The sequence below is a fragment of the Microtus ochrogaster genome, chromosome 10 (assembly GCF_000317375.1).
Source record: "Microtus ochrogaster isolate Prairie Vole_2 chromosome 10, MicOch1.0, whole genome shotgun sequence".
Classification (NCBI taxonomy): Eukaryota; Metazoa; Chordata; class Mammalia; order Rodentia; family Cricetidae; genus Microtus; species Microtus ochrogaster.
Window position 1 is genome coordinate 5,001,171 of NC_022016.1, and position 14,274 is coordinate 5,015,444.

The window sequence follows — 14,274 nt, forward strand, 5'->3', positions numbered from 1 at the left end:
AGAAAGAAAGAAAGAAAGAAAGAAAGAAAGAAAGAAAGAAAGAAAGAAAGAAAGAAACAGACTTCCTGGAAGGGATAAAGTCTGAAGAATGCTTCAAGGAAAAAAGAAGAAGAGTGACTCAGCCAGAAGATTCAACACCTACAAAGACAAAAAGGTGGCATCTCCTGGACCAGCCTGGACCAGCCAGCCATCAGATCCACCCTGTCTGAGAAGTTCCTGGACCAGCCAGCCGTCACATTCACCCTACCTGAGAAACTCTTGGACCAGCCAGCCATCAGATTCACCCTACCTGAGAAACTCCTGGACCAGCCAGCCATCGGATCCACCCTATCTGGAAAGCTCCTGGACTAGCCAGAGTTGGATCTGGAAAAGAGAAAGCAAAATGATGGCCTCCATCTCCTGGATCAGCTGGCTGTTGGATTCACCCTACCTGGGAAGCTAAGATCAGCAAATAAGACTAGACCTTCTAGCCAGGTCTTTCTCTGGGTTCAGAGAAAGGGTGCAATTGAGCGAATAAATGAACATCAAAGAGCCATAGCTGAGAATGATAAATGATTCTGGAGATGATGGCAGGCTCAAGAGGGTGGCACTGTCCTGACGCTGAAGAAACACAGAACAACCTTTGGCATGTGAGTAGTCAGCTCAAGCAAATCCCTTTGTTTCACAGTGCACCCTTCGTGCAGAGGACCCTGTTACTTTAAGGTACTTAAGATGCCGAAGTACAATCTAGAAATGGTGTACTCAGACTCTGGTTTTCAACAACATAGACTGATGATTTTCCTCTGAAACAAGGTCAGTACTTGGAGGAGCGATGGTTTGAGCCTAGCGTTTCCAGTTCCTATGAAATCTATGGCAAACTTCACTCTTAGATCCATTTCTATTACTGCCAAAACTTCTACATAGACCTAAGTTGGCCACTTGTTTACAATACTTCAGGACACTGAAGGATGACCCGGAGGGGCTGGGGTCTTTATTTTGAACGTAATCGCTGTGGATCCCTGTGGAATTTATTTCTCATTTCAGCCTTCCTTTTGCCATCTATGAAATGAGGATTCCAAGTGACAGGATGGAGCTCCATGGTTTTCCCTCCATTGTATTACTGAGCTCCACTCTGCTTCACAGGGAGCATAGCAGAACCAATCAGCATGGAGATGATGCTTTTGTAATCCCTGGGAAGCATAGATGTCTGACTGTGTGCTGGGCTATCCTCCCTCTCAAACAGGCTCCGGCACTTTCTCCCTCTAACGAAGAATGCCCCCGCCCCTGCCTGACTTCCTAACAGATTTCAGATGTGTTTGTGGAGCTGTTCTGCAATTATAGCCGAGACAAGCAGAAAGCTCATGGCCTTATGACTTTTGACCCAGACCTGTGAGGTTGATACCTTCCTTTGCTCTCCCATTCCCTGCCCCACCACTCTGACACACACATCAAACAGGGTGGCCTAAGGCTTCCTCTCTTTGGTCCTTTTGCTGACACATTTAGTTACTGTGATAGCAAAAGTCAAAACTACTCTTTAAGGACCCATGATTAAAGCATGCTTAGTGTTATGACATCTCATTCAGTCCTGAACCTTAACCTGTGTCACCATATTCTACACGGGAGAAAGCTGAGAGTCAGCGATGGTAATACAGCTTCCTAAAGAATTCTCTGCCTTCAGATGGAAAACATGAGGTTCCTACCCACCTTTCACTCTTCAGGATGGATTTGGGGTGGTGTGGAGTATAGCTCAGTGGTTCAGCACTGGCCTGTCGTATACAAGACCTGAATTCAATTGCCATCACTGCAAAAAGACAAAACAGCTCTAAGACTTCTTCACCAGCGTGGCATTATTGACGCTGCTTAAAAAAGCAGAGAAAACAGAGCATCATGGAAACATATGGGCAATGAGAAAGAAGCCTTACACATCTTCTAAATCTTCTGCCTTGAGGCTTCTAAGCACTCATGACAACTGTCTAGTTGTTCTTCCGTTGCACTATATCTTCTATTCATGCTCAAATAAAATACTTTTCAAAAATATGTATTCTTGGACAGATTATTACTGTATACATGGTCTTTATAAAAGTCTGCAACTGCAAGCCATTCTTCATGCCTCATTCCTTGTAACCCTGGAGATAATCATATGCTGTAATTTTTTTTCCATTCTGTTGGTGGGGAAACTGCAAGTGTGAAATGAGATGCAGTTTTTTCAAGTTCACTGATTCATAGAAACTTTGAGTGACTTGTGCTGCGTTCAGTGATGCAAACAGGCACGCTGATCTGCACACTTGCTGTATCGACGGGCTGTGATTGGAGCCCTACCTTCAGTAGCTTCTAGATGAGCTGCCATGCAGATGGAAAGGGCTTACCTGGCATTTTCCAATAGAGATCTTTCCTTTTGACTTGGCAAATTGAGAAATTTCCAGAGTTTGTTTCTTTTTGCTTTCTTCATTTTGTGAAGGTTTTCTTCTGTTGTCTTTATTGTTTTTTATTATTATTATTATTATTATTATTTTGCACAGGATCTTACTATGCTACCAGGGATAGCCTCAGAGTGACAATCTAGACCAGGTTGGCTTTGAACCCAAATCTCCTGCCTCAGCCTCCAGAGTATTTCAGCATATCTAGCTCCAGAGTTTCTTCTTTATCTTATCCCTGCCCCTCTATATGGCTTTCCAGAGAGCACTTAATTTTTGTGTCCATCAACACTGAACCTGAGGGATGAATAAATCTACCTGCCATTGACACTTGGAACACAGGGATAAAGTAGGCTCAAAAATATAAAGTGACTTGCCCAAAGACACAGTACAAGGCACAGACCTGGAATAAAATGTGTCTTATCATCTTTAAACCAGGCTCCTTTCCCTAATATCAACGTTTTCTTTTGTACTGAGAGGTAGCTATTCACTGATCCTTGTATGCAAACATGGATCATAGAGTGTCAAAGTTGGGAGGGCCTAGGTAGATCATCAAGTCCAGACTGGGTCAGCCAGTGGATGTTGGCGGAGAGAGTAGCTTGGAGCAAAAAGGTCTACACTACAGCAGACCACAGGCTTGCCTTTTACTCTCAAAACTGTGACTCTGGATAGATTTCTTATTATTCTACCTTAGATCTCTTCTCCTGAAACGAGATTATAAGCACGGTTATTTTAGAATGGTTTGATAAAACTAGGAAGACATCTGAGGTGGCACTGCCTTAGCCTAGCTGGGGTTCCGTAAGTGTAGCTAGTTAAAATTTTATCTGTACATAGTCAATATCTGTGGATCTGGATCCAGAAGAGAGTAGTTGGCAATCATGGACTTTGAAATCAAACAAATCTAGGTTTAAACTGTTAGTCCTGGTAATCACTGTGTAATTCTGGGAAAGGCGCCTTTCCTTTCTTGGTCTCAAGTATAAAATAAAGAGGTTAGTTGGACATCTCCTTTAGAATTGCTTGGTTAAATGTTTAGCTCAGCGCTTGAACCATATTAATGTCTTAGTATGTGATAATAAATTTGTGAAAGGCATGTATGTTTATTAAGTGCCCAATATGCACAGTCAATCAGGACTAACTGTTCTGCAGCTTCATAGTCATGGCACTAAGTCCTTCTATGAGCTCAACTGGGGTGCCAAGTAAACAAGAATGGAAATAGGGGAAGTAAGACTCAGGCCTTTGCACTGAACATAAGGAGCTTTCTATCCCCTTCACACATCTGCCTGTTCCTCTGGTAGAGAAGGGGAGCATAACTAAGTGCTCTCTCTCATATCCACAAACCTTCTCCTTTGCCACTTTGTTTATCAATTTTATATTATTATTTTTATTGCACTATTTATTTTTTTCTGCTCCCCTCTTTTTTCCCTTCTTCCCTTCTCCCCTCTCCCAATTTACTAAGGAAACCTTGTCTGTTTTTCCCCCCTACTAAGATCCATGTGTGTCTCTCTTAGGGTCTCTTTCATTGTCTGGGGTTGTAGGTTGTAGGCTGATTTTACTTTGTTTTATATCTAAAAGCCACTTATAAGTGAGTACATATGATATTTGTCTTTCTGGGTCTAGGTTATGGCACTCAATACGGTTTTTCTAGATTCATCCATTTGCCTGCAAGTTTCAAGATGTCATTATTTTTTACCTCTGAGTAGTACTCCATTGTGTAAATGTACCACATTTCTTTTTTTGTTTTGTTTTTATTTTTTATGTTTTTATTAATTTAAAAAAATACCAACCCAAGTTTTCACTTTCTCTTCTCCTCCCATTCCCTCCACACACCCTCCCACCCCACTCCCTCTAATCCTAAGAGAAGGTAAGGCACATTGTCTTATGGAAAGTCCAAGGCCCTCCCCACTACATCTAGGCTGAGCAAGGTATACATCAAAAGAGAATAGGATCCCAAAAAGCCAGTGCATGCAGTATAGACAAATCCCAGTGTCTCTGTCAGTGTACCGTATTTTCATTTGGTTGATGGGCATTTAGGTTGTTTCCAGGTTCTGTGTTGAATGAGCGGCGGGGCTACATCCAGCCACCCAGCTAGCTTTACACCCGAAATAATTGCACGGAAACTGTATTCTTTTAAACACTGCTTGGCCCATTAGTTCTAGCCTCTTATTGGCTAATTCTCCCATCTTTGATTAACCCATTTCTAATAATCTATGTAGCACCATGAGCTGGTGGCTTACCAGGGAGGATCTTTACCAGCGTCTGTGTCCGGTGGGAGAATCAGGGCGATTGCCTGACTCAGCTTCTTTCTCCCAGCATGTTCTGTCTACTCCACCCACCTAATGGCTGGCCTATCAAATGGGCCAAGGCAGTTTCTTTATTTAACCAATGAAATCAACACAAAACAGATGACTCTCCTCCATCATTTCCCCTTTTTCTGTTTAAACAAAAAGGAAGGAAGGCTTTAACTTTAACATAGCAAGTTTACATATAACAAAACAGTTATCAAGCAAGAATTACAGTTACAATATTTATATCTACTTCAGTTCTGACTATTGTGAATAATGGTGCTATGAACACAGTTGAGCACATGTCCTTGTGGTATGATTGAGCTTCCTTTGGGTATATGACCAAACGTGGTATTGCTGGGTCTTGAAGTAGATTATAGATTTCTGAGAAATCACCATACTGATTTCCATTCTGTAGTCTGCCATTTTGTCTTGTTGACTGTGTCCTTTGCTTTACAGAAGCTTCTCAGTTTCAGGAGGTCCCATTTATTAATTATTGCTCTCAGTGTCTATGCTACTGGGGTTGTATTTAGGAAGTGGTCTCATGTGCCAATGCATGTAAGTGTACTTCCCACTTTCTCTTCTATGAGGTTCAGTGTGGTTGACTTTGTGTTGAGGTCTTTGATCCATTTGGACTTAGTTTGAATTCAGGGATGTTGATGCATCCAGAAGTTTCTTTATTGTACAGGATTGCTTTAGCTATCATGTGTTTTTTGTTTTTCCGTATGAAGTTGAGCATAGTTCTTTTAGGTCTGTGACGAATTTTGCTGGGATTTTGATGGGAATTGCACTGAATCTGTAGATTGCTTTTGGTAAGATCACCATTTTTACTATATTAATTCTACCTATCCAAGAGCATAGGAGACCTTTCCATTTTCTGGTGTCTTTTTAAATTTCTTTCTTCAAATGTTTAAAGTTTTTGTAATACAGGTCTTTCACTTATTTGGTTAGAGTTACCCCAAAATATTTCATCTTATTTGACATCCACAGCCCTTTTATTGCTGTCTTTGGAAAGTATTTTCATCTCCTTCCTTTATGTCATGTAAGCTACAGTGCTCAGACCTGAAGAGAGTAAGGGCCATAGGACCTCCTAGAGATTCGCAGATGTTTCTCTCAAATGAGCTCTGTTCTCTAAATCCATCAGGCCTGGTGTGACCAGTTCTATCTAGCTCAGATCACAGACTGAGCTAAATTCCACCTAGGTAGCATAAAGTTTTAGATGAAAAAATGAGAATGTGGAGACCTGCCTTGTAGCTAGAATAATTTCCAAATTTCTTGTCATGGCTTCTAATTATCCTTCCTTCTCAGTTGACTTTGTCTTGGCTACCCCAGCTGCCTATTCCTCCATCTGGTCTTTCCTCGGGGCCTTTGCATTTACAAATATTCCTTTACAGTTCTTTCGCATTTGCTGAGCTTGCAATGTTCTTCGCCTCATGTTCCATTCATACATCATTTCTTTCTCATTGTTCAGAGCTTAGCTAAAACTTTCATCACTTAGAAAGGCATCCAGAGACTATCTTCTCCTAAAAGCTCATGTAGCCCACACTCTCACTTGCTCTTTTCCAAGGAAACTTGCTGTATTTTCCATCACATTTGCCCTCATTTGGTTGTTCTGTTGGGGATTTTGTTGTTTTAGCTTTTGATTGATGTTATGTTTGATTTCTTGTTCAAAAAGTTAGCTTCCCAAAGTAATTCCCAGGACACAGATCTCAGTAAGTAATTTTAAAATGAATGAACAAATGAATGAATGAACTAATCAACGAATATATTGAATGTAAATAAGCATATTCATCCAAGAGTCTATCATTGAGGCTTACTTCTCACACCATAGACTCATACTACTAGGATCCAGACCTCTATTCTGCCTTCAATAACAACAACTCCAAGAAAAGATATACATTTTAAGGTCTAGTATCCTTATTATAAAAGATGATTCATGATATATCTCTGTCTTTCAGGTTTGTCTAACTGCAAATTAGGAGACTAAATGCACAGAACCCGGGAGGCATTTAACACTTGATACATGCTTTATAATTTTATAATTGTTATTATTTAAAAAAAAATCTTCTAGCAGCTTACGCACCCATGAGTTCTCAAGAACTTTCCTTGTGGCCATGGTTTTCTGTTTTTCCTTTCAGCTCCCGGGTCATTCTGGAAAGTTTCACTCTGGTGTTGCCTTGCTGTGTTGCAGGTTCACTCTGTATGCTGTAGATACTAGAGGGAGGCACTCGGAGCTCAGCACAGTGACTCTAAGGACAGCTTGTCCACTGGTGGATGACAACAAGGCGGAAGGTTGGTGGCTCATTTCTGCCTTTGCCAGGGAAGCTCCACGTTTTCCTCTCTAAGTTCTGTACCCAAAAGTCACTACCTACTACAGTGAGAGAGGAAAGGCTGGGGAGTGAAAGAACATAGAATTAATTAATCATAATAAAGGAAGAACAAATTGAGATGGACTACCAATATCTTTACTAATGGTCAGACTTGCTCAACCATTGGTAGGGGTAAGTAAGTATTCTAGCCATAGTAGCTTACCAGTTTAATGTGTGTGTGTGTGTGTGTGTGTGTGTGTGTGTGTGTATGTGTCTGTGTATGTGTGTAAGTCAGAACTGGCAAGTCAGTGACACTTCGAAGGCTATTTCATCCTTTTATACTCCTGGTGACATTATCTTTTCATAGCACACTGTTCCATTCCATACAATAGGAACTTTCAAGCCTGGACAACCACTGGTATCTGTCAATCAAATTTAACATAAAAAATTAAACTTGTTTTTGTTTTATTTTTAGCCTCTCCTCATCCTTGAAGTTGAAAACATTAGATAAGAACATCTAAAACTAATACAGTAGTCAATCAAACTGACAATATACTTTGGCAATATGTAGATATAGTTTTTATATGTAGACTGGGAAATGGTGGTGGTAGCTATAGGTCCTAGTGCCTTACATTGTGCTGACATTTCTCCAACGAACTGGTCCAATCAATGTAGTAGAGGCGAGTTTGTACCCTTTGGAATTTTACCTTGTTGATGGAGAGACACAAACTTTTATTGATTTTGCAAAGAGATTAGTGATAATGTTTTATGTGCTAATACATAAGAGGAGCCAATGAGCTCCTGAGCCTTGAGACAAATAGATTTTGATGTTTTCTGGATAGTTCCTATATTATTTTAAAACAATGGATACACTGTTTTAAAAAATTGGACCAGAAAATAGTACAAATTAGGTATTTTTCTTATCCTAATTCCAAGTGCCTTCGATTCTCTGAGGTCAGTTAAGCTAATAATGAAGAGGGGACACACACAAATTTTGGTCAGAGCCTTCAGAGCTGAAGGAATATGCCCTCTACACATGATGCATTGAAATCACATTGGTTAATTGGAGTTCAGAGGACTGGGAATGGCCCTGAAAGGCAATAGAAAGCATCTGGACTTTTGTTACAAGGCTCGTGAACAGAGATCTATCAGACCTGGCTGCAGAAAGACATTGAGAACACTTCAGAGGTGAATCAAAAGGAAGATATTGAGAGAAGGCAAAAATGTATTTGAGGCTAAGTATCTCTGTGAGTTGCCTTAGCACAGAGGTATTACCTTCAGTTGAGCTTAGACTCTACATGCTGACTTTCTGCCTGGCCCTGCACTAAGCACTTTGCATTCATTTTCTAACTTAGTTCATTCAGTGCAGCTGTAGAGGACATGTCCTTCTCTTTAGTTAGACATGGGAAAACTGAACTCAACTAACCAATGACATATTTCAAATGCAATGGAGATTCCTCTACCCCAAGGACCACTCGGGTGAACACCCACTCAGCTATGCCTTGTTTTTTGTGAAGCATATCCATCACCCCTTTTTCCTCTACTGTCAATCATGTGTTCTGTGCTTTTCCTCCCTCAGAGATCGCAGACAAGATCTACAATCTATACAATGGTTACACCAGTGGCAAAGAACAGCAGACAGCTTACAACACACTGATGGAGGTCTCTGCCTCCATGCTCTTCCGGGTCCAGCACCACTACAACTCTCACTATGAGAAGTTTGGTGACTTTGTCTGGAGGAGCGAGGATGAGCTAGGACCCAGGTATGGATTTCGGAGTCGGGGTGGAGGACCAAAGGCTTTTTGCCTCTCGTTGATTTTCCTGGACCTTCTCTATCTAAACAGACAATGGACTGTATCAAATAAAGAAAGGTAGGTGGTGATGAACACAGTCATGCCAGGATAAAGGAGGGAAACAGGAATAGCAGGCTGCTTTCTGGAAATGTGTTGGGATAGAATAACACTATGAGTTCTTATAGAGCGAAAGCCAGTGCTATCTGCCCTTAACAGAAAAGTTATCCTAATCACTAATAGAATAACTCAAGATATGAGAACAACAGAAAATGGAGCAAAAGAAGCATATTGTTCAATTCTAGAAAAGCATAAAACTGCCCTGTGAAAATATGTTCAAAAGAAGTGCTGAGGACAGAACAGGAAGTTGGGTGAGTAGGGAGATAGAATCTAGGAAGAGTTGGGAAGGAGAAAGAATTTGATCAAAATATATTGTATAAAAATGTACTTTTTAAGAAGGCACAGCATCCTTGAGGGAGGGAAGATAATGAATGAGGGAATCTAGGTATGTTTCAAATGTGGCTCACTGCTATTTAATGCAGAATCTGGGATCTTCTTAAGTACCAATCTAAATCTTTTCCCCTGCCCCACAGGAATTCTTTCTAAACTTTAGGTGAGCACTCTGTTGGGAGGCACTAAAGGATTTCTGAGCATATGGGGCAAAAGGCTTAGCAGCAGGAGAGGAGAGGTCAGCAGAAGCCAAGCCTTGAACGCCCTTGAAGTAGGGTCCAGGAGTTCAGCTTATCTCCTTGAGGTGATGGGCAACTTCTCAAGTGTGTTTCACAGGAGTGTGAGGACAGTATTATCAGAACTCACAGGGAGAAGGATCTCTCTGGCCCAGCTGGAAGCAAGAAGCACCAGGAGGGTGTGAGGCCTCTCCTGGCTGCTGAGGTTGCAGTCCCGGGGTGCTGGGGCAGTATTCAGACAGGCATCAAGTAGCAGCAGCGAGAAACATGTTACGTTCTGAAATACTTAGTGAGAAGCTTCAAAATGCCCCCCACAGAATAATTATTCCCATGTTTCAGTGATGATAACTGGAGACACCACGTGGTCTAAGTGAACTTCCTAGAGTTACACAGAGTTGTACATAGTGGCCAAAGCTGCCTGGAACTCTCATGCTGAGATGAATTCGAGGCTGTTCTGGAATGCTATGAGATTTGATGAACACTTGTTCAAAGGATAAAAAGAGATCCCTCCCTGCAGTGGGTCTTACAGCTCTGTTGGGTCCTGAACTGCCACTTTTTTCTTTTCACATGAAAGGAAGTTTCTGTGGATAAGAGCAAATGGAAGATGGGTCAGCAGCAGCCCAGGGGCTAGGAGGAAAAGTGCCTGAGTCTCCTTAGTGCCATTTTACCCATGGGCATAGGAAGGCTTTCAGCTTTGTTGGGCTTTCCTACAAGACTCAAAGAGTTTGGGTAGAAACAAGACCAGAGCCCCACTTCTCTCTTTATAACCCACCAGCATTCTTTATGACCCTCGAGGACATAAATTTCCCAGAAAGACCTTCTCTCTGCCCTTAGACACAAGGTTGCGCATTCTGTAATGGACAGTGATAACCAGCTAACCTTAGACATTCAGTCCCCAACCTTCGCTCTTATACATGTCTCCAGCGTCCTCCTTCTCTGTTCTCTCTAGATCCCTGAGAGGGGATTGGAGACACACTGGCATGTCAGGAAGAATCAAAGGGGCCTGTCTTGTTCTGTCCTTCAACTAGCTTTTTTATAAGATGTTCAAGGTAAACTTTCTCGTTAGTGGTAGAATTATTTTCCTACATTCAGCAGAACCCCAGGTTGTAACTAGAATGACATTCTCCAAGACATTTTTTTTTCTAAATTTTCCACCTCTTTACTGTATGCCCACATAGTATTTTAATTCTCTATGCTGCACTCGCTAGTTGTAGTAGCTAATTGGCTTCTGTGTTTGCTAATGTATCACCTCTCCTCCCTACCACAAAGCAAGTCATCAACAGTTAATGATCTCTTATAGCTTACCCACTTTTGAAAGTAGATGCTAAATTATTACCTGGAGGTTAATTGGATAGTAGAATGCTGCTCTGAGTATGTGCACAGATGATTATGGATTCATTCTAATACAGCCTGCCTTCCAACTGTCTTATCTGTACTTCCACATCCATGAAACCATGAGTGTCCCTCAATTCTCTCTGTGCTCTCAAGTTTTCATTTGGAAATAACAGCATCAGGAACTCTAAGGTCAAAAGAATGGTGTGACCTTCTAGATATTAAAGTACTTGAGATTTCTCTTTATTAAGTGATTTACAGATATATTTTATGGAATAACTTCTCAGACTCTTTGCTGGAAATGAGTGAATAAAACTGCTCAGGCTGTGTGCATAGCTTAGCATCTACAGGAGAAAATATAAGCTGCAGGCAGTTGTAGTGGAACATGCCGCAAGAAGCATGCAGGATGTGCACAGCAGAGTGTCTCAGATGTTAATGTGTATCGCGTAAAGTTCCTGTCCACTCAGTGGGCTGGAAGGAACTTCAGAGTTTGCATTTCAAATACACTATCAGGTAGTGCCAGTGCTGCTGGTCTAAAAATCCGTGCTAATGACAAGGTTGTAGGTGTAGGTAGACAGAGCAGCAAATACAGACCCAAACCCCAAGGAGAATCCATTCCTGCCAGAGAAAAAGAAGCTAATGGTTAAACTCAAAGAATGGACAGCCTGTTGGGTGCAAGGGGGATGGAGGGCTTTCATCAGGAGAAACCCAATGCAAGATGAGAGGGGTGGTGAGGTAGGAAAATATATCCTGAATTCAGGAACTATAAATAACTCTGAAACAAAGAGTTCAAGGTGAGAGAGGAGGGGATCAAAACACCAAGGCTGGAGAGTTTGACCAGGGTCAGGTCTTGATGGCTTTTGTGAAGTCCTACTTGAAAGTTTGTTCTTTACCCCAAAGTTACGTAAGGCTTTTAAAAGAGCAATTTGAATAAATTTGTTCTACCTCTTCAAGGTTAGCAAGTGTGCGGAACCAACCTATAAAGGAGAGGGGGCAAGACACTTGTCTGGGCCAAGAGCCCAGGGTTCATGTCCTAGCTTTGCCACCTATTTACCGGAAGACCTGGAATCAATTCTACCTCCTTTCTGGACTGTGTTTGTAATTCAAAAGGGCTTAACTCTAAAGTCTCTTCTAGCTGGTGCCAAGGAACCAGAAATCCCTGAATGTCACAAAAACCAGAAAATGAAGACAACATGAATGTCATTTTGCCTATAACCTGACATTCTGTTTCTGGGGACCCAGGAGGACAGGGGAGAAAAGAGCATTTCCCAAGAGTTGACACAAGATGAACCCTGGTAGAATTCTCTTGGCCTATATAATTTCCAACCCCAAAATGTCTTCAACTCCTTCCACAGTTGGGGATTACACACCTCATAAAATTCCGTGACAAAAGGGCACCTCTTACCTTCTTTCCCCAGAGCCTGCTTCTCAGGACAACTGCAGGTTACTGCACACAGCTGCTCAGAGGAGACCCGCTGACACCCAGCTGTCCCACCATACGGTTCCTATTAGGAGACTTCAAAAACTGAGCTCATAGGTGGCCAGGGACCAGAATTTCCTCTGCACAGAGCATCCTTGACCACTCTTGAGCTTCCTTGTACTTTTGGTTATGTTTGTTCAAATATAAAGGTAATGAGAGGAGAGGAAAAACCTTGAAAGGATCTGGTTTTAGAGAATTGGTCTATCTGAGCAAGAAATGATTTTATTTTGTCAGTCATGTTTACTTCTATGGAAGACATTTCTAACAGATCACAGAATTATCACAGGCTTGATTCAACCTGAGATCTTTCTCAACCTTAACAGACAAATGCTTCTGCCTCATCTGTGAAAAACAGGCACAACCACCACTGTACTCTTAGTGAGAGTAAGTGAACCTAGAAACATACTCCAGAGTCTTCCAAGATTGTATTGACACCTTCAAGAAACTCTCTCTCTTTGCCAAGTCTCAATGGCCCCGCCTAGTAGTGCACCCTTTTAATGCCAGCACCCAGGGAACAGAGGCAGGGAGATTGAGATTTCAAGTCAGAATCCACCATGGACAACAAATAAATTACAGGTATTATGATTTAAATTGGAAGTGACCTCTGTGGCTTATACATTTGAATACTTGGTCTTTAACTGGTAGTGAGGAAGACAGTGGAACCCTTCAAAGGTACAACCCTGCTGGAGGGAGTAATGGCTGAAAGCAGAAGGCTTTGAAGATTAATAAACTCCCCACCCACTTCCTGCTTTCTTTCTCTCTCCTTCCTGTATGTGATAGAAATGTGATCTTTTGGCTTCCTGTTCCTACTACCAAGCTTTCCCACCACTATGGACTCAGAGCCTCTGGCGTTGGAAGCCAAAATAAACTGTCCCCTAATTTGCTTTGTGGAGTTGGTAAATTTATCACAGCAGCAGTAAATAGCGATACACATAGAGAGACTCCATGTTGAAGAAAGAAAAAATAAAGAAAATAGATTTTATGATTTCTTATGAGGAAACAAAGAGGAGAACCAACCAATGCAAACATTTTCTCAATTATTAGCATATTGTAGATAAAACATCTACTGAAAATGCTGGCTTTCTGCTGGGGCAAGAGGTTGAGGCTAAATTTTGATGAAGGTTTATTTACAAAGTATATCTCATGAAGCCATGAGAACAAGTTTGGAGTTTGAATCATACCCATGTAAATACTGGGTATGCATGGTGGCATGCATACAAGTCTGTCATTCCTAAGACAAGGACCGAACCATGTTAACTATGCTATGTGTGTTCAGGGGTCAAACTGAGAAACTGGTCAGTGAATATGGTGGAGAGTGATTGAGGAAGACTCTCCCTATCAACCTTGCAGTTACACACAAATGCACACATGTGCATATGCACACACATATGTGCTGCACAGAGATACACAAGGAAAACCAACCCACACATCTGTACACTGTAGCTACACCTATATGTACCACACATATATACATGAGATGTACATACATACCTGTATACTTATTCCACATGCATGTACATGGAAAACACATGCACACACATACCACACACCTAAAAAGATTACAAGAAATAGCTACTCCAATTCTGTCTACGGGCAGCCACTTTTCTAAATCAAACTTATGGATTCTCCTACAGGGCAACCCATGACAGTACTAAAAGAATCACATTAAACTTAAGGGAGTCTAGTTTTACAGTTGTTAAAAAGTGACTATCTTAGTGGCAATGTTAGGGTGATGATTTCATTTTTTTTTTTGATTTTTATTGAGAAAAGGAAAAAAAAAAGTTTCCGCCTCCTCCCAGCCTCCCATTTCCCTTCCCCTCCTCCCACCGTTCTCCCCCTCCCCCCACTCCTCTCGCCCTCCCTCTCTAGTTCAAAGAGCAGTCAGGGTTCCCTGCCCTGTGGAAAGTCCAAGGTCCTCCCCCCTCTGTCCATGTCTAGGAAGGTGAACATCCAAACTGGCTAGGCTCCCACAAAGCCAGAACATGAAGTAGGATCAAAACCC

General features: G+C 41.6%; 1 protein-coding gene across 4 annotated transcripts in view; it reads left to right on the forward strand.

The window, feature by feature from the left end:
* Astn2 (astrotactin 2) overlaps nt 1-14,274 on the forward strand; it is a 1,041,512-nt gene that overhangs the window by 1,009,937 nt on the left and 17,301 nt on the right. For all 4 annotated transcript variants that reach the window (XM_026782391.1, XM_013348224.2, XM_026782390.1 and 1 more), the window contains 2 exons: nt 6,867-6,967; nt 8,564-8,747. In XM_026782391.1, the coding sequence (XP_026638192.1) occupies nt 6,867-6,967; nt 8,564-8,747 (285 nt within the window). The remainder of the gene's footprint in view (nt 1-6,866; nt 6,968-8,563; nt 8,748-14,274) is intronic.